At 40.8% G+C, this 20,479-nt stretch overlaps 1 protein-coding gene across 19 annotated transcripts in view; it reads left to right on the top strand.

Annotated features, from left to right (window-relative positions):
• The window catches only part of PTPRM (protein tyrosine phosphatase receptor type M), a 717,223-nt gene extending 697,612 nt beyond the window's left edge, over nt 1-19,611 (top strand). For 14 of the 19 annotated variants that reach the window (XM_039523698.1, XM_039523706.1, XM_039523695.1 and 11 more), the window contains 5 exons: nt 1,184-1,315; nt 5,957-6,082; nt 8,581-8,744; nt 10,741-10,876; nt 18,752-19,610. In XM_039523698.1, the coding sequence (XP_039379632.1) occupies nt 1,184-1,315; nt 5,957-6,082; nt 8,581-8,744; nt 10,741-10,876; nt 18,752-18,805 (612 nt within the window). In that variant the 3' untranslated portion in view covers nt 18,806-19,610. Of the gene's footprint in view, nt 1-1,183; nt 1,316-5,956; nt 6,083-8,580; nt 8,745-10,740; nt 10,877-18,751 lie in introns of all 19 variants that reach the window. The other 5 variants (XM_039523703.1, XM_039523700.1, XM_039523699.1 and 2 more) reach the window with 1 other exon arrangement.
• The last annotated feature ends 868 nt before the right edge of the window (nt 19,612-20,479 follow it).

Genomic DNA, 20,479 nt, shown 5'->3' with positions numbered 1-20,479 from the left:
ATGTAGAACTGGGTGTCATCAATGTACTTAAAGGACCATAACCCATGGCTCCTCATTAACTCCCCTGATGGCACCGTATGTGCCTTGAATAAGAGGGGTGAAATTTTGAATCCTGCATCACGCTACACAAGGATGGGTTTGGTGAGCAGTGCTCAATACAGCCCTCTGGGAACTTTCAGCCAGGAAGGAATGGAGTCATTCAAGAGCAGCCCCCTCCAGTTCAGCACATGACTTCAGGCAAGTCAGCACCCTCTCATGATCATTGAAGGCAGCTGATTGATCTAATAGTTACAGCATGGATATCTAGTGATTATCGATTGCTAAGAAGAGATTACTGACCAAAGGAAAGAAGGAGGGCACGTCTGGCACCATATCCAAGTCTGTAACCAGAATGAAGAGCTAGATTCTGTGAGAGTCCTCTTGCTGCATTAACCTTCTCAGTTACCCTACCAAAAAGGGAAGATTCAGACAGCTAGCCAGATTGTCAGTGTTGAGCCATAGTTTCTTGAGCACAGGATGAATACAAGCTTTCTTCAAAGCAGATAACACCATGCCCTTCTTAATGGAGACATTGACAATCCTCGACCAATAACAGACAAAGTACTTCCATTATGGCCTTCAGCAGCAAAGAAAGGTCTGGTTCTAAGTCATAGGTTGTGGATGAAAGTTCGTCCAGTGCTTCCAGTCAGTGACATGGGCCAGTGTTTAAAGAGAGAATGAACCTTGCATTTGCCCCTTAAAGATATTGCTTTATTGTTTGCCAGTGAGACTAGAATGTGAGCAGTATTTCTTGAAACAATAACTAGGTATCACCTTACACAGGAATCACTCACATTAACAATCAAGTACAGTCAATTTAGATTAATCTGTCTGTCAACAACTTGAGATATTATGGGTGCTACATTGGAAGCAAGAATCTCTTTTTTTTTCCCTTCTGTATGTCCATGGCATAACATTTTAAAAAATATGATCTGTTAAAGCCATTTTGCCTCCAGATGTAAAATTACAGTTTATTAGATTGCAAGCAAACATCTCAGGGAAGATCTGAAAACACTGTGTGAGTAATCTTCAAAATAACAATAATACTTATTTTCCTAGGGTTTGGGGCCATTACTGACATTTTGCTGGATGGATTTCTTCTCTTATCACTTTCATTTTATCATCTGTTGCTATTGTTTTGCAGAGCTATAAGCAACCCTCCGCTTTTATAGTTACCCAGCATCCTTTACCAAATACCGTCAAAGATTTCTGGAGGCTGGTCCTAGACTACCATTGCACATCAATCGTTATGCTGAATGATGTGGATCCAGCACAAGTAAGTCCTAGAAACTGCTCCAATCAATGTACTTTACAGAGTAATGCTTGTGTTTAGATAATACATGTGTGCTTCAAAACAGCATTAGGACATAATTAGGTTTATAAAACATAATTCACAAACACTAGAAATTGATTCATAGCTCGGGGATAAGCAAAGAGGAAGGAGGGAGGAATGAATGAGGCCGCCATAAGTTGGTCCACCATAATGTGTAAACACACACACACCCCTAACTCCTTGGGAATTGGTAATAGGATGTGGAACCTTTCAGTTCTAGGACTTGGCTCAGAATTTAAAACAAGTTCGTAGTGGCCAAAAGTGAACAGAAATTCACAGCTTTCCCATGTTGCTTGCCTGAAATGAGTCTGTGGTCAGTCATTCCCATCACAAAAATCAGCATCACATTTGGCACAAATTTGATCTATAAGTGGCAGCCTCAGTAGAGAGGACAAGAACTAAACAGGAATGGAGACTGGATTATCTTTTCTCCATAGAGGGGCTGTCTCCAGAACAGGGGTGAGGCAAATGTATGGGGCATTTTTAGTTAACTTATAATATAGCTGCTCATTGTTTGTTAGAAAGATATATCTGTTCTTTTAAAAAGTGGAGAACTTGAGCTTTTCTGGGCTTCTGATACTGCAACTTTCTTAAGCACTGACTTTACCTTGTAACACCAGCATTAAACGGGAGCAAGGCAGTGAACAGGACCCTACTCTATAAATGTTCTAAAATGCTTTTGATATTTGGTTAAAGTGAGGCCAAAATTAATGTGTTGTAATATGCTGCATGTGATATTTATTCCTGATGTGTTCAAGAATCGTTTTTTTTTAACAAGTTTAAGTCATGCACAGAAAAATGCTCACTTTTATTTCATGTTAACGTTAAGTTTTTGTTTTAAAAAACATAAAAGTTTTCAACCTGGGCTTTCAAAAAAGTGCCTATAAATTCCAAACACTGTCTTAAATACTGAATCCCTAACCACTCTTACCTGTCTAGAAATTAAAGACAAAACTTTTATTCATGAGTCTAAGGTTATTTTCAGCATGAATGAGGAAACGCTCTGGGGAGTCAGCCTTTTAGTAACTGCTACACCGAGTTTTTTAATATGTAGGCTGTGTTTTGAATGTATAATAGTGTTTGCCTATTTTAGGCATTTATTGGCCTTACTCACTATTAAAAGCTATTGGGATATATAATGTATCAGGTAATACACCCACCTTTGCAATTCATTAAACTTTTTTCTCCAATGTAAGTGACAAGCATTTCATTAGGAATAAATCTCAAAACTCAAAAAGAAGGGAAAAGAGGGTTCAGTTTATTGAAAACCATGCATTGTCATTCAGCTTTATTACTAATTATTATCATAATCATTATTTATGTATTTATTTCTATATAATGTATTTGCATATTACTGTAATACACTACATCAGATGCTCTGTTAGAACATTAAATAACATAGGTAAGAGGAATCAATCCTGGTGCACTCCTGATTCTGCTGAAAACCAGTCTGTAGTACAGCAATTGACCCTCACATAGCTAAACGTACTGTGGTAGTTTGTCCACTAGGAACATTAAGTCCTCAGGCACCCCATACTGGTGTATCATTATTCACAGCGGTGATTGGTGCTCTGAGTCAAAACCAGCTACAAGGTCTATAAACACGACGTTAACTGTCTTTTGTTGCCCTAGTCATTTTTCAGTAACATTTCACAGAGCATATATAGCAGAGATTGTTAATTGACCAGTACGGAAACCACACTAGTTATCTGTCATTTTTGGTTTAAGGCATAATTTCAGTCTGTTTAGCAGTATGGTCATAAACACCTTCCCTGGCACTCACAGGAGCATTATTCCCCTATAATCTGAGCAAACTAATCACTCTCCCTTTTGGAAAAAAAGAGATGATACAGCCCCCCTTCCAATCCAAAACTGATTGAGGCCCAAGTAGGAATTTCAAAATTTAGGATCTTGAGTATGCAGATGATATTTCCGTACTTGAAATGACTACTGACCAACTACAGCTAATGCTGGAAGAGCTACAAAAAATTGCAAAATCTATGGGACTTAAGATCAATGGATATAAAACCAAAGCTATGCATGCTTGCTGTAAAATGGAAGTGAATGGCCTGCTGATGCTGCATGAAGATGGCAATGACATTGAATGGGTGAATAGTTTGACCTATCTGGGTAGCTGGTTGCAGCAGGAGGTTCTACAACCAAAGAATTCACATGTCTAATTGATCTTGCATCAGTGGCATTTCAGAATCTCCAAAGGCCTCTGTGTGGCAGGATGTCTCTGTGACATCTAAGATATGAGTGTTCAGCACGATCGTGATGACAACCCTGCTACGTGGAGCAGAATCATGGCCACTAAATAAAACATAGGAAAGGTAAATAAATAGTTTTTAGTGGCAAAAGTTACGGCACATTCTTAACATATGTTGAGATGGTTTTGTCACAAATGAAGAGATATTTAGATGAACTCAGGAAGTTGCAGTCTTGCCCCAGTTGAGAGCAACTGTGGTGGGGACATGTCCAGCATGCAGAAGAAGGTATGCTTTTATAGAAGGTTTGTAGAGCTGAGGTCGAAGCAAGTAGACATGAGGCCAACCACAAATGAAGTTGGAAGATGGAATTTGGAGAGATATAAGAAGCCTAAATTTCCCCATACTGACTCTTGTCAAATGAAGATTTGCAAGGAACCATTCAAGATAGTCCATTTTATGAATGGCCATGGCTGCTACATTGTAGCCATGTGGATCTGCTGCAGCTGCTGTATAGATACACTACAGGTTAGGGAGAATTTCTTACTTTCCTGAGAAATCAAACCCTAAAAGCATCTACCCTAAAAAAGTTGATACATACATCCAACCCCTCACATCCACAAAAAAACCTTCAACCCAAATGTCCTACATACTTGAAAATCATGGTTTCCTACAACTGCTGTGCCAAACATCTTAGCCTTTATATGATTTTTAAATATTTTTCAAAAAGCCGTTGGAATGGTATTACTACATAATGGAAGGACCTACAGTGAGTTGTACAGCATGCTGGAAATCTACATTAGCTATCTGTATTCATTGTATTTTGTTACTCAATACAAATAAGTATATTTCATAATGAAAACATGATTAAGATTCAGAGCAGAGTCTAAAAGTAATTTGCTCATCAGTGTGAGCTGTGAATGTAGAGTGTTTTAAAAAAGAAAATACATTTTCCTAATTGGATTTTTTTGTTTTTAATTTGTTAAATTGAACTGATATGCAAATCAGACTTTGTCCTATTTTTACTCTGTTTTAAATGGCCACATTTTCCTAAAATGCAGTAATTGGTGAGTGGCTCTGTTGAGGGATGAGTGTTATAAGAAGTGCAAAACAACAGCTGTAGCATGTCTGATTTGTCAGCTCAGCTGTGGATCACCAGCAGTAGTACAGCAGAATGAAGACCACTGCTACTTTTTTGAATAAAATGAAGCTTTAAAATATGTGATCAATGCTCCTGCAAGCAAGCATAAGTTTGCTCATTCGCATACTTAATTTTGATGCATGCCTGGCCATGAACTGCTATAGCTATCCCTGGTAGGTGAGGTAATATCTTTTATTGGACCAATTTCTGTTGGTGAAAGAAAATCTTTTGAGCTTATACAGAGCTCTTCTTCGGTAAGCTTGAAAACTTGTCTCTTTCCCCAACAGAAGTTGGTCCAATAAAAGATATCACCTTGTCTTTCTAATGTCCTGGGACCAACACAGCCACAACAGCACTGCAAACCTAAATATCCCAGAAAGTGAACACACTATATAGAGGGCAATTCTGAGAATCCCCATCAAAGTGTTGAATTAATCTTTAAAGTATTAGGGGTAGAAGACCAAGTGTCAAGTGATTCATTTCAGGATTAAGCCATCATTTTTTTATTGGACACTTAAATTGTTTAAAATACATATTAATATTCTTCCGTGATCTCTAGATATCCACCACTAAAATATTTCTGGACATAAGTGAGTTCACATTTTCTACTGCAAAGTGGCATTCACAAATGTAAGACTGACTGGTCACTGAAAATTTCAAGCAATGCTGATTTTAGCCAGTTCACTGGTCTGGAGCTAAACTGAGAACAGAATTTAGGCACTGGAGTTTTGAGAATAGCTATACCTTTATAACAGCAATAACACATTCCGCTGTGGTTATGAACTGGTATCAACACACTTAGAACACTTTAAGATATCAGACCTTTGGTCCTGTGCTCGCAGCACACCCTAAATGTGATGTCCTTCAACAGCATCCCCACATCCAATCATATCTGAATGTTGAATTGATGTTGAGCGTCAAAAATGTGTAACTCCAAACACCAAAGAGTTAAGAATACAGTAATGAGCCATATGAGGTTCAGTCACTTAAGAATTTATTTGGTTAAATTTGTTCTGCAAAAGTAAAGTTGGAATACTGAAAAAACTGGTTCAGAAATTGGGAAACTACAATTTTATAATAATGTGTTAGAGAATTTTTGTAACACTTTAAAAAGACAAAAATATAAATGAAACGATCCATATTCAAAGACAAGAAAAATGCATTCTCCAGGGATGTTACAAGATATCAATGTTCTTATAAATAACTGTGCTTGTCTGTGATGTTGCTCTCCTGTAGTTGTGTCCCCAGTACTGGCCAGAAAATGGGGTGCATCGACATGGTCCCATTCAGGTGGAATTTGTATCAGCTGATTTAGAAGAAGACATAATCAGCCGGATATTCCGAATTTATAATGCAGCAAGAGTAAGAACCTTATTCAGTTTCTCTCTTTTTTTAAATTTAATAATTTGGATTGATGGGGGGAAATGTTAACTAAGAAATCTTTCTTTCAAATATCCAGTTAGTTTTAATCAGGACTATATATTAATAAAATAAAATGTGTATAACTCAGTAAAATTGAAGGCAATGAGCAAACCTTACTGAGGTTATAAAAGTAAAAGTTAAACATGCAAAAGCACGTCACACTCTGAAGTCTGATTGAGAACAAGCTTATATATACACCTCTACCTTGATATAATGCTGTCCGTGGGAGCCAAAAAATCTTACCGCATTATAGGTGAAATCGTGTTATATTGAACTTGCTTTGATCCACCAGAGTGCGCAGCCCCGCCCCCCCGGAGCACTGCTTTACCGCGTTATATCCAAATTCATGTTATATCAGGTGGCGTTATATCAAGGTAGTGGTGTATATGGTTCATACATAGAATCAGAATAAGGCCACGTACATGTAATCAGAATAAAGACATTTTTCTACCATATGCCTTTTTTATGTCTATTACATTCACATGAGAAGAATACAGCATTAAGATTGTACTGTTAAGCAGGATTTGCAGAAATTAATGTTACAGCAGTTAGCCCACATTGCGTATTTTGTTGAGCATATAATTCATAATATAATTATGTTTTAAAATACATTGTGTTAATTTATTGAATAAATGTAACAAAAAATAAAAACCAAAGGCTTTATGAGCAGCTTTTCTTTGATGCAAGAATCATGACCTAAATTTTCAAAAATGAGTTGTGATTTGGGGTACCTTAACTTTGAAGTTCCCAACTTGAAACATCTTAAAGGGATGTAATTGTCAGAAAGCACTGAGCACTTAACCCTGAAAAACAGGTTCTTTTAACGTATCTCAAGTTGGGCCCCCAAAACCCACTAGGTCATTTTTGAAAATGGAGGCCTTTAACATCTGCATTTTTTTACACTTGTACTTGAAGAATGCAGCCTTATCATAGTCTGCACTGAATGTCCTGGTGCTTTAAATAAAGAAAAAAACTAAATGCACCAATACCCACTTCTTTGAGAGATAGGCTTGTTTCTGGTAAATACTGTACCAGGATCTCTATGAAGTGCACACTCCTTTAAGTGCGCCTTTTAATATACGTGCATTTCAAAGAAGGGAGCACTTTATAAAGATACTAATGTGGTGTGATTATGTATTGCACACATACCTCCTGAAGACAGCAGACATCCACCTAAGCCAGGTTGAGAGAGACCATGAAGCAGATCAGGCATTCCATCCCATCCAGGCAGAGAGGGCCCAGTGAAATGGACTGGCACCTCCTCCCAAAACTGAGGAGACATTGGAAAGAATGGGCAGCACTCCCTAGTCAGTCTGTGAGGTCATGGATTGCACTGAGGACCAGTCCTCCCCAGAACAAGCAAAGACAAGTCCTGGGACCTGCTCCCCCAACAAGAGAGGAAAGAGACAAAGAGGTACCTGGGGCCCTACTTCCCAGTCCAGGGAACCAGGGAATAAGCCTGCACTCCCCATTCTTTCAGGTTTCTAGGGCCTTGAAGTCCCCAGTTATTTTTGATGAGTAAAATCCAAGAACCCATGAAATGTTAATAGGATGTTTGATTTAATAATCACTGATCAATATTAATCCTATTTTGAGGGGAGGGGCAGTCAGGACCAGCCCGGGGTGCAATAGGTTCTAAATTTTGACAGAAAGCAGGCACATCCCATATAAGCCTTGAGTACAGGGGACTGGACTTGATGACCTATTGATGTCGCTTCCAGTACTATACTTCTGTGATTCTATGACAATCAAAATTTACTCTGCCTCAGCTCTGCTGTAGTCCCTTCTCGTGTTAATCTGATATCCTCTCTGTTACTACTGTGTAACAGCAATAACAACAACATTGTCATGTAAACACTTCTGGGTTTTTGTTCCATGCATTAATTGATATAGCAAAGCCACTCTTCAGAACTATTTATCTCAAGAGTTTGAGCATAGCCCAGTTAATAAAGTGCACTTTGATTTTTTTTTAAAACAGAAGTTTGTTTTTTTCACTCCTGCTTTCCTCAAAATGGCTTGAAAGATTTTGCTCAAACTTTCTTTTTAAAATGAGAGAAACATGGGAAGTTTCTTCCAAAAAGCTGAAAATTATGAGCATGTGAAAAACCAGAGGTTATAATTGAAATTGTATTGTGACTTTCACTTTGCTATCAAGTGACTACTATAATATTAAATAATCATTTACTTGACTCTTGCAGCTGTACCATTGTTCTGATCTAGTCTCTTTGTATATCCTGCTATTTAAAACATCTTGTGCTTAATAACTCTGTTGGAGATTAAAAGCCATAACTCTCAAGGGCAGTTGAAATTACTTTAGTAATTTGTAAGCAGTGATGTCCTTTAACAACTTTGATGAGAATGTTTAAATTGTATGCCATTTGAGTATAGTGTAAATAATGCCTTTGCTTTTTTCTTGCTTGTTGTTCGGATCTTTGCAGCCCCAAGATGGGTATCGAATGGTGCAACAGTTTCAGTTCCTGGGATGGCCCATGTACAGAGATACTCCAGTGTCCAAACGTTCCTTCTTGAAACAAATACGTCAGGTGGAGAAATGGCAGGAAGAATACAATGGAGGAGAAGGACGTACAGTCGTACATTGTTTGTAAGTATTTGAAGGTAGGAAAGCAAGGGGATAGTACGAATATTTACTGTACTTCGAGTTTTAAAGGATTTGCATGAAGGTAAGAGGCATCCTTGTAATTTATCCCATAATTTGGAATTAAATTACACGGCACCTCGTTGAAAAACGGTGGAAGCTCATGAAGGTTTATCATTTGTGGGAAGTTGGGGTTTCCATTCATGTTCTTTGGGAGAAATCTGAATGCCTCTTGCCTGAGGACCTTGTATACATGCACGAGGACCTCAAGTTTACACTGCTCCATGTGGAGGTACAAGTTCTTAATCTGCCCACTATTCCTCTCTTAGGACTTGGAACCTGCCATGTGCTGTTTTCCCTCAGCTCCCACAGAGGACTGAGTTCTCATTAATTGAGGCTGCAATTCAGGAAAGCATTCCTGTTCAATTAAGCATTGGTTGAAGTTCTGCCCTGATTAGTGATGGAATTACGCACACTCTTAAGTGCTTTCATGAATTGGGACCTAAATTAGAAAATAACTTTCTGACCATTCTGTTTATATGATATACAAATTAGTAACTATAGATGAAAACTGCAAGTTTACTACTATTGCCCACTTAAACATTGACCTTGCACAAGTCACTCAATCTTTTTGTGCTTTAGTTTCCCCATCTGTAGAATGGGGATAATGATACTGACATCAAAGGAGTATTGTGTGGTTTAACTAATTAATGTTTTGAGATCCTCAGCTGAAAGGCCCTTTTGAAGTGCAAATTACTGTTATCGCTATTGTTGCTGATGATATTAAATAGTTGTACCACATCACGTATGCGTCACTTCCAGGCAGCAGAGAAAAGAAAAAAGCTCTGACATAATCCTTTTAAATGACTTTAGTTAATGAAACTTCTCAAAGAGTCCCACAATATCAGCCAGTGTTTTGGCAGCAGAGAGCATTCTTTTCATACTGCCTGGATGTGACAGATGTGCGATTTCGTAGCTTCCTTTGAAAATCAACCATTTGTGAGTGCTGGTTTGAAAGACCTGCTAGCTAACTAGTCTGCACTCTGGTAATTATTAAGGTTTATTATTTCCAATGAAGTACTCTGATTAGAATAGCTGTAGAAATAATAGGGTTTCCAGAAAGAGATTCTCTTGAAGATTAAAAATAGCTGAATATAAAGCACTATTAAATACTATATTTGATCATGCCTATGAACATTTATGCCTGGCTTCTAGTCAGCAAGTCAGTGTGGGTTCTCATCTTCTGAAACTATGGATGATGGGGGAACATACAGTTGTAAAAACACTCCTTCCCATGCAGTGAATGTAATGCCTGTTCCTAATGCCACAAGGTACAGGTAAAATGTAGTGGGATATTGCAGCACCACCTAATGGCTATGTTAAGAGTACAGCTATCAATACAAATTATAAGACAACTTGGGCAAGGCTTTTACTGTTACCTAGGAACCTTTGAGTCCAGAAATAAGGCACCATAACCTAGAATAGAAAAACTTGTAACCAGCTCAAAACCAAATTCCAAAATCTGTTTAACGTTTTCGCATTTCTGAGTCTGAGTCTCATTACACTAAGGTTGCTGTGTAAGTGTAATGGGGCCTCAGACTGAACAGAAATGTAATTTACTGCACTTTAAGACTCCTTTGCACTGCCAGAGCAAGGGAATGGAGCTAGTGTGAATGAGAATCAGGCCCCTCTGTCTCGATTCTGTTTTCCAAATAGGTACTTTGTTCTTCAGATTTATGAATTAATAGAAAAGACTAGTGCAAAATTGAAACACTCTGTTACCCTCAGGCTTCCAAGCTGATGGATTCTGTAGCATACATGTTGGATAATTCAGCCTATTCACTTTAATTAGAAATTGCATCCTTCTTAGAGTTCAGAGGCATTAATAGCCATTGGTTCACCAGTATTTGCATCGCATGTCTCATAGAACATTCAGACACAGTATGAGAACTAGTAACATACAGTCATGAGTAATGGAGCCATTTTATCACTTTTATTGTAGAAACGGAGGTGGCCGCAGTGGGACATTTTGTGCAATCAGCATTGTTTGTGAAATGCTTCGGCACCAGAGGGCAGTTGATGTATTCCATGCTGTGAAGACACTGAGAAATAATAAGCCTAACATGGTGGACCTTCTGGTATGAGCTTTTTTAACTGCACCACTAAATAGAAACTGTTTCCTTTTATCATAAAACTTGGGGAAATTTCCAAGATTTTCAGTGGGAGTTGTTGAGAAAGCATACAAGTTGTTTTCAAAGGAAATAATGAAATCATTTCACTTGTAAGAGTATTTTTACACTGCTTTCTTCCCAAGGAGACTTTATCTCTGTTCATTTCAATTTTTGAAATAGTTTAAAACTTTCAACAGAACATCTTTATTAATTTGCCTTTCTAGCAATGTGATCCATGTGGAGAGCAGTCATCGCACAGCAGAAATAATAATAATGTAAAATGAAATGCCAGATTTTCAAATTATATATTTTATAAATAGCTTAATCGCCTAATAGTTATCAAAGCCGTGAATTTCAGTTTGACATCCAGAATATTGCATTTAATTATGGTTGCTCTACCTCATAGAGAGATTAAAGGAGTTCAGAAACAAGGGGCCATGTGCAATTATTTTCTTATAGAGTGTTTTATTGAATCTTTTAGATGTAGAATTGCAGAAACACTAGCGGCTATGACACAAGAGCTGTAGGCCAGCTTAAATCAGCAGGCTGTTATGTTCTGCTTTGTAGTTCTGTACTCGGAGAAGGATGTACAGTTCCACCCAAATCAATGTGATGCTCTCAGGACCTTCAAAACCTATGTAGAAACAGGATATTGAATTAAGGGGGACAGTGCCACTGTACTTTATGGCGAGGTGCCTTAAAAGCACTGCTTTTAGAGACTGGCTTTTTGAAAACAAATTGGCTTCAATGACAGATGTAGTATTTGTATAACTTCAGGAATCATAACCCAGTATGAATTAACAGTGTGAACTCTGGACAATAGGGGATTGGTTAATTGGGACTGAACTGTGTTCAAGCTAGGGTGACCAGATGTCCCATTTTTATTGGGAAAGTCCCGATTTTTGGGTCTTTTTCCTATATAAGCTCCTATTAACCCCACCCCCTGTCCCGATTTTTCACAGTTGCTGTCTGGTCACCCTAGTCTGGGCATCTTTTCTACCCCAAAAACCCAAGGAAGAGGCAGGAAGATCCTACAAAACTCTACTCTTAGGAGAGATCTCCACTCCCAGTCTGACCTCAGGTGTTGAACACTTTGAGGAATAGTGAATGCTAGTGGGTTGGTCAAGCTACTTAGGGGTGATGTGCTAGGAAGAGGGAGGGTTTCTTCCTTCTGTAAGGTAGGACCATGTCCATATTTTTAGCTGCAGCAAGTCCAAGTAAGCCCCGCCTCTCTTTTGAAGAAGCCCCTTCTCCTCAGACCTACCAAGGTGCCCCACCTCTGCTGCTGTGAATTCCTGTCCCTCCTTCAGGCCAGGCACCAGTAAGAGACATCTAGCTGGGTCCTAAGGTGAAACAGTATCTTGCCAGCAGCATGAGATGAGCAGGGAGTTTGAGGCTACCACTATGAGAAGGCAAGCTAGCAATGTAAGACAGTCAGTCATGTGGAGGTGAGGGACCGTCCAGCTTTCATGATGTTGGGAGTGGGCCATTCATTTGGCTCCTGTCCCTCAGTTTAGAACTCTCAGGACACTCCTAACTTTTTATTTGCTGGATGTAAAGAGAAATGTCCTACTTTTCCACACAGTCCATGTAGATGTGGATTTGTACCTGGCATGACTGCTGTTTTCAGGTCTCTGTGAGTTTAAGTCAGAGGTGACTGGTAATTGCTGATTGTGGGGGGCAGGGGCACAATTTAAAGGTTCTGGTGGTATGCAGTGGGGTTCAGGGCAGGTACTCAAGAGACAAAAGGGTTTTGATTTCTAGAGCTACTTTTGACGTTCATATTTTACGATACTATGTAATAGCTGATGGAGATTGTGCTAAAAGAGAGCTACACATGAAGAAGCTCTGGAGTGCACTGGTGTGTTCTATCAGTTTGAAGAACAGAGATATTTTCAAACCAATCAGCACCCAATAATTATGTCAGGAATCAGTTCTAATTTAACCTTATAAAATTATTTTCCCTCTTCATTTGAATCTGCTCTCTCTTCTGGGTTTACAAGGAGACATTGGCTCTCTTGGGCATCACAAGTACCAGAAATCTCATGCTAACCCTCCTGGTGGCTATGATGTCTCTCCTGGCATCTGACTCTTCTGGTATCTATAGTACCATAAAATGGTGAATATGGGGCATCACTAGCAAACCTGGAAAAACAGATTTCATGGCAGGCAGACAGTAGTTTGAAAGAATGTTTGGAAAGTAAATTAAAACAGATTTCTGTGATCAATCTCCTGTGCCCAGCCCAGTTAGCAGGGCCGTTCAAGTCATGTTTCTGAGCTTGCCTGCAATTCCATTTTCTCTTTACAGTTCACTTTTAACTAGAGATGGATCCAGAATTAAGACACAAAATCCAAACCACTCAGAAACATGAGGAAGATCAGATCTAGGTCCAGATTTCAACTTCACAGCTCAGGTTTATTTTTATAATTGGGCCAGTTCAGAGCTCCAGATCCCAACACTCTTGTGAGTGGCTTCGGTTTGGACCGTTACTGAGCTCCCACCTACCTCCCCATTCCCCTTGGCCCCGCTGCCTCTTCCCCAGCCCCCGCACTAGTCCCCCCTGCCCCTGCCGCTTCTCTGAGCCCCATCACCCCTGATCCCCATTACCTCCCCCAGGCTCCCCACCCACCTCCCTATCCCCCTGCTGCCTCCCCAGGCTTCCCGCCCATCCCCCATTGCTCCAGCCCCCACTGCCTGCCATGGGCTCCCCACACACTCATCCCCTCACTGCCCCTGCTGCCTCCCCCACTCATTGCCCCAAGCTCCCTTCTGTAGCCTTGCACACACCCCAGGCAGGCTCCACTGTTGAGCCTACTGCCAGCCCAGAGGTTCCCAAACTTTAGCAACCTGTGAACCCCTTTCACTAAAATGTCAAGTCTCGCGAACCCCCTCCTGAAAATGAATATTTCCAGGGATTTTCTCCTTTACCTGAGTATAAATTATAAAAGCAGTGATCTTGGAAATATAAAATTTGTTTTTATGACATGCCTATTACACACTTATTATTATTTATAATTACAGTATTTTTATTACATTATGAAAATGGCAACACTCTTCCAAGATCTCACTTTTGTAGCTCGTATCACTTTGAATAAGCCTGTTATAAGACAAGGCTCCTATGTTTCTTCAAGGAGTATCAGATGCGAAACAGCATGAAGGTATTTGAGAAGCCAACTCAAAGAGTTCCTCCTACACAAGCATTCAGGTCTTGAGCAGTCCAGGCAAACAACACACGTTACAACAAAGCTTAAACTTCCTCATAATAATTTTAAAAACAATACAAGCTGCCTATTTAATTTTAAAAACAGCAAAAAATATCCACCTCCATTTCCATTTCTTATAAGGAGTCTTGAAGTTTAAATCTCCTCAGTGTGATAGATGCGCTTGCTTTGATCTGCTTAGCTCTTGGAAGTCCAGGGGCTCCGGGCTGCTGGCCCTGTGCTGCCCGGGGTCCCTAGGGACAGCTCTGTCCACTATTAGGGAATTTTTCCCTGAGAATCCCCTGGAACATTTCGCGAACCCCCAGGGGTTCACGTTACCCCAGTTTGGGAACCACTGTGCCAGTCTAATGTCACTTCCCTGTTCCAGGCGCCACCTAGCAGAGCTCAGTGGGAGCACATGGTGTCGGTGCCTTTCCCCAGCACATCCCCTACAGCTGTGCTCAGCCCAACTCCCATCCTGGCAGAAATCTGTGGGGGCATGTGACCCCACGTGTCCCTCCCGTGCATCATCTGTGGATAAATTCATAGATCTCGGTGATCTCTGATTCATTTATTTCACAGGAATAAAAATAAAATGGGGTGGTAATATACAGTTGTAGAAAATTCTAGCTAAAAATCGCAGTTTGGGATGGGTCTTCAGGAGCAGATTTCTCAGCCAGAGAATTTCCTCCCCCGCCCCGCCATTGGTCTCCACACTTTTTTTATTTTATTTTTACCAAATAGCAAATATTTTTTATCAAATACCAGCTTTTTTAAAACAAATATATGTATAATAACAATAATGCTGACCTCTTCTACAGTGCTTTTCATCAGTCCATCTCAGAGCGCTTTAGAAGGGTCAGCTTCATTATCTCCGTTTTACACATGAGGAAACTGAGACACAGAATGGTGAAGTGCCTTGCTCAAGAAGTCCATGGCAGAGCCAGGAATAGATCCTCAGTCTCCTGAGTCCCAGTCCAGTGCTCTACAGCAGGGCTGCCCAGAGGATTCAGGGGGCTTGGGGCAAAGCAATTTTGGGGGCCCCTTCCATACAAAAAAGTTGCAATTCTATAGAATACTATATTCTCACTGGGGCCCCTGTGGGGCCTGGGGAAAATTTGCACTCCCCCTCCCCCGGGCAGCCCTGCTCTACAGGAGGATATAGTTTAATAAATGGCAACAATTCAAATGAGTTGGTTTGAAAATGTGCATGAGGAGTAGCATTGCGTAGTGGTGAAAAGCAGCGACTTAGTGTCAGGAGATCTGGGTTCTCTTCCTGATGTGGCCACTGACGATTTGCTTTGTGACCTTTAAGGAGTGAAAAAGTTATTTTTCTCAGTTTCCCCATCTGTAAAATAAGGATATTAACACTTACCCACCTATGTAAAGTGATTGCCATTCTTCAAAGGATATCAAATCTATAAATGCACAGGATTGCTAGTGCTACAGTGTTTCATGAGAGGCGTTCCAGGATTGCTGTGTGAATATTATTACACATTTTCTCACTGGATTAAGGATACTCTCTGTGGTGCACATTTACAGGTTCATCTCCTAATTTCATTGAACCTTTCCAATTTCCTGGGAGTACAAAAATCTGAGTGACACATTCATCTAACAGAGAGAAAATTCATGACATTCTATAGTTCTAATATACATGTAACATTTAGCAGTAGGTATCTTTACTGAAGCATGTCAAAGAGTTTCATAATAAACATTACTGGGTCTACCAATATGTGTTCCATATAAATATGCCTCTCTGAAGCTAGGTAACATAAAAAGGGTTTTAATATTTATCATCAAACAAATAGTAAAATGTGCAACGGACACACAGCAGTGAGCATGGGGGAATAATAGTGTCGATTCTAAAAGGCGGTTATCTGGGGCTTGCATTTACTGGAAATGCCAGTTATTCTGCTGAATCAGTAAACCACTATAAAATGAGCTTGGAAAAAATGAGAGTGGCTGGCTGGTTGATCATTGTCCCAATGTGTATTCCATAATGATAACATGACTGTGATTTAGTCACCTACACATATGCAGTAAAAATAGTAAAGATATAATTTACTCCATATTTCTGTTTTTTTCCCTCATTCAAAAGAGATCCAGATACACCACAGGACCCTGCAGGATCTTAAAACCTTCAGTACACTCACTCACAACCGTGGTGGTTTAAGTCCAAACAACTTTGTTCCTTAACTTTTAAAGTGGCAGCTGCAAAATGAAGGCACCAGGAAAATGCATCTCTTTGTTTTAAACAATTGCTGTTGGCTTTTTTTCTTCTTCTGCTATTCTGATTCAAAAGTAGCTATTGAAATCATTCAGGTACATGCTTTTCTTAATAAACATGTGACTTAAAGTTGCACGTGTGACTTGAGTGGACAATAGACAGAATCCCCTCAAATATTTGCTTCAGGCAAAAGAAGCCTATTGCTGAAGTATAATGATATCCAGGGGCGGCTCTAGGCACCAGCAAAACAAGCTGGTGCCTAGGGCGGCCAAATCTAGGGGGCGGCAAAAGGCTGGGGCCCCGGACCTGCCGCAGTCATGCCTGTGGGCGGAGCCCCGGGACGACCGGACCTGCCGCAGGCATGACTGCGGAGGGGGCGCTCGTCCCGCGGCTCGGCTGGACCTCCCGCAGGCATGACTGCGGCAGCTCAAGCGGAGCCGCCGGACCCGCGAACCGTCCGCAGTCGCGGGGGGTCCACCCGAGCCACGCGGGACCAGCGGTCATGCCCGTGGGAAGTCCGCTGCTCCCGCGGCTCCAGGGCGCCTCCCGCGCATGACTGCTTGGGGCGGCCAAAACGGTAGAGCCGCCCCTGATGATATCCTACCTACTTATGGTGTTCAGCAGAAAGGTAAAGGCTGAGTGCTGTCAGCCAGCTAGCTATGTCATTATTACTATGCAACAGCACATGAGCTGTCATGTTTTATTGCTTAATGAAAGTATACATGATAGAGGCAGTGTTTACTCCGTTGACAGAAAATGATATCTAGTTGGCAATACACTGAACCTTAATTTTTGGAAATCAGAGCAGCTTACACTTAGATTTAATGGAAGAACAGCCATGTTCTCATCATCTTTTTGTTACATTTAAATGTTTATAATTTTACAAAATAAAGCTAGCAGAAACATAAAGGAAATGGAGACAAAATGCAGAACCCTCAGAGTTACCTACCACGCCTTGTACAAGTGCTCAGAAGACTAGAATGTGCCTCGCCCATATGTGGAGGAGCAGCCAGCAGGGAGATATAAGAGCCAGGCCCTTGCAGTCCCCCTGTGTCCCTAGAGGTGCAAAGGGGAAGTGCAAAGTAGTCCTGTCTCTTCCTCCACCTCTGTGACATGCACACACCATTTGCTCACCAGGGCAGGGGTGGCAGGTTTGTATAATTTTTGGTGGTGCCCAGAACGGGTCCAAGTCCCCTCACCCACACACACCTGCCTAAGGCTCTGAGAGGGAGTTTGGGTGCATGGTGCGGGCTCTGGGCTGGGGCAGGGGGTTGGGGTGCGGGAGGGGGGAGGGGTACAGCCCTTACCTCAGGTGGCTCCAGAAAGCGACCTGCACACTCCTCTGGCAGCAGCTCCTGGGCAGGGCGACTCAGGGGTACTCTGTGTGCCACTGCCCACAGGCACTGCCCATGCAGCTATTGGCCACAGTTCTTGGCCAATGGGACCTGCGGAGTCGGAGCTCGGGATGGACACACTCCCCCCTTCCTGGGGCCATAGGGCCATTCCAGCCACTTCCGGGAGCGGCACGGAGTGAGGCCAGGCAGGACACCACCTTACCCCTGCTGCACTGCTGGTGGTGGTGGCAGCAGCCGGGGTTAAATTCCTCAGGGGTGGCAGGTGGGGCAAGGAGACACTCCGGGCGAGCCGCGCAGGGGCAACAGGCAGGGCCGGGGGAGACACTCAACCCCGAACATAGGTGGAGCCAGGCCTCCGGGTCCTGAATATTCCTGGAGCATGGGCACCACGGGCTCATATAACTCTCAGCTCCTGCACCAGAGTGCTTCTTCAGGGATTGTGCTGGGTTGCTCCCCTAGTTCCAGATGATCCCATCTCACTATAAGCACAGGCCTGTGTGCAAAGACAGTTTGGTAGTTGAAAATACCCCTTATGTGGCAGTAAAACTCAATACCTCATGTATGTGCTTCAGTGTGAGAGGAAAAATAACTGGAGTGTGGGCTTGTGGGGATTAGGTATAGAGGAGGAGTAATAAAGAAACTGAGTGAGTTCATAGACAAAAATAAAATAAAACTTATCAGCTGGAAAACAGTAGAAACCGGGCCTATTTTAACATAAATTTTACCACAAAGGAATTCCAATATCTACTGTGTATGAGTTTTTTGACAAGTTACTAAAGGTTTACAAGTCAGTTTGTTTACTGGTTTCCAAATTTCCCATTATAGGCATGTTTGCGTAACTAAATTGTTATAGTATGAGCAGCAGTGTCAGTTACTGTATGTACTATTGAATTAATAATGTGATGCTTTTCTTATCTAAATACAAATTGCTTTTGCAAACTCCTTCACACTGACCATGTCTGATAGCAAATAATTTGAATTGAACTGAAATACTAAAGTCCTTAATTAAATTTCTTCTGTGAATGACTTGGTGGGGGGTTGTTTCTGTTGATTTTTCAGGATCAATACAAATTCTGCTATGAAGTGGCTTTGGAATACTTGAATTCTGGCTGATCGCACAAACAGCAGTGAGAAAGCTCCTCTCACCGCCACAAACAAAGCAAGTTGTTTCATGATATTTGTGTATATGAGATGAAGACTTCTCAGTGTTATGCTTCTATTGCTTTGTATAATTGGCTCTTTTTAAGAGCTGGAGAAACTGTTTATAAAAACTGCTTGCACTGCCCAATTTCCACTGTAATGCCGCTGCTTGACACACATACAAACACACACACAAACACATGGTGGTTGTTGGATGCTGCATTTATGCAAAACCATCAACTTGGTAGAGCAGCATAGTCATCTGGTAAATTAAAGAGCACAATTATATTCTTATGAAGGAATTTGTATTTTTCTGTTATATTTTGTTGCCTGTGATCCTCTGTTATCGTCACAGCCTAGTGTACATTTCTGTTTTGTGGAGAATGCTGTCTAACATTCTGATAATATATTATTTTAGTTATATTTGTATTCTAACACATGCATATTAAATGAGGCATATGTAGCTTATTTGAACTAATGGATACACATGTAACAAACACCATTAACTTTGTTGAGTTGCAGTTTCTGTCCAGTTTGTATCATTTCAGAGGCAGTCTTGATAGAAATACAGTTAGAACATGCAAAATACAGGATGCTCAGATTAATATATCCAAAGCTTTTTTCATTTGTCTATATTGTAAATATTTTTTGATTTCATCAAATTATTTATTCATTAAAAGAAATTTTTTGTGAAGCACGATGAGTGACAATCATTTTTATTAAGCCCTGGAAATGCTTACTGTATGATATTATAAACATCTGTTTACCTTCTATGGATTCTCAGCTCAATAAATAATTACTTACATGATAAAATCTCGTTTAATTTATAGTATTTCATGGCCTGTAATTGCCTTTTGAACCCCATAAAAGGCTCCATTCTCAAAAGCGCTGAGCCATCTCTAAAGGTAATTTGGCACATCAGGAAGCAGCAACAGGAGTCAAGCCAGTGACTGTAATAACCCATACAAAATACATAAAAATAAACATATTTTTACAAGGCAAGTGCACACATTAGAGATCTGGAAACTGGCTTACTTTATAAGAGGAAGGAGGGTCTTGTGGTTCAGTTCCGAGGCCTGCCACAAGCTTCTTATGTGACCCTGGGTTGCTCTGTACCTCAGTTTCCCCGTCTATAAAATGGAGATGATAATACATCCCAGAAGACTAGGCAACAATGAGTGTTGTGAGAATAAATTAATTCATGTTGGTGAAGTGCTCTCATATTATGATTATGGTTAAATAAGTAAATAGAGCTTCCCTGTTAATTGAGTCACTGCCTGATCTGCCTCCTGATAGCTTTTTGTAATTAAAAGTCATTACTTTCATGGGGGGGCTATGGCTGGTTCCTCTTTGTCCCAACTACCCACCAGTGTTTTCAGAGGGATGAGCTGAAGGGAGCTGCTGTGCATGCATGGATGACAACCACACATTAAGTGCAGCAGAGAGCCAGCAAGAGGGCTAATTCAAGATGGAAAAGGTTCCACAGTTTACTGCGCCACACGTGAATCATGAGTCTTTCCCTTCCTCATCAGGATAAATCAGACATTCCAGGGTAATTTACTGATTTATACTGAAGTCTTCCAAAAACCTAGGCTAAGCAACAACTATTTAGGAATCATGATAAGGAAACTGGTTGGCTGCCTTCAA

The sequence above is a fragment of the Mauremys reevesii genome, linkage group 2, assembly GCF_016161935.1.
Source record: "Mauremys reevesii isolate NIE-2019 linkage group 2, ASM1616193v1, whole genome shotgun sequence".
NCBI lineage: Eukaryota > Metazoa > Chordata > Testudines > Geoemydidae > Mauremys > Mauremys reevesii.
This window is presented reverse-complemented; position numbering and strand designations above follow the sequence as displayed.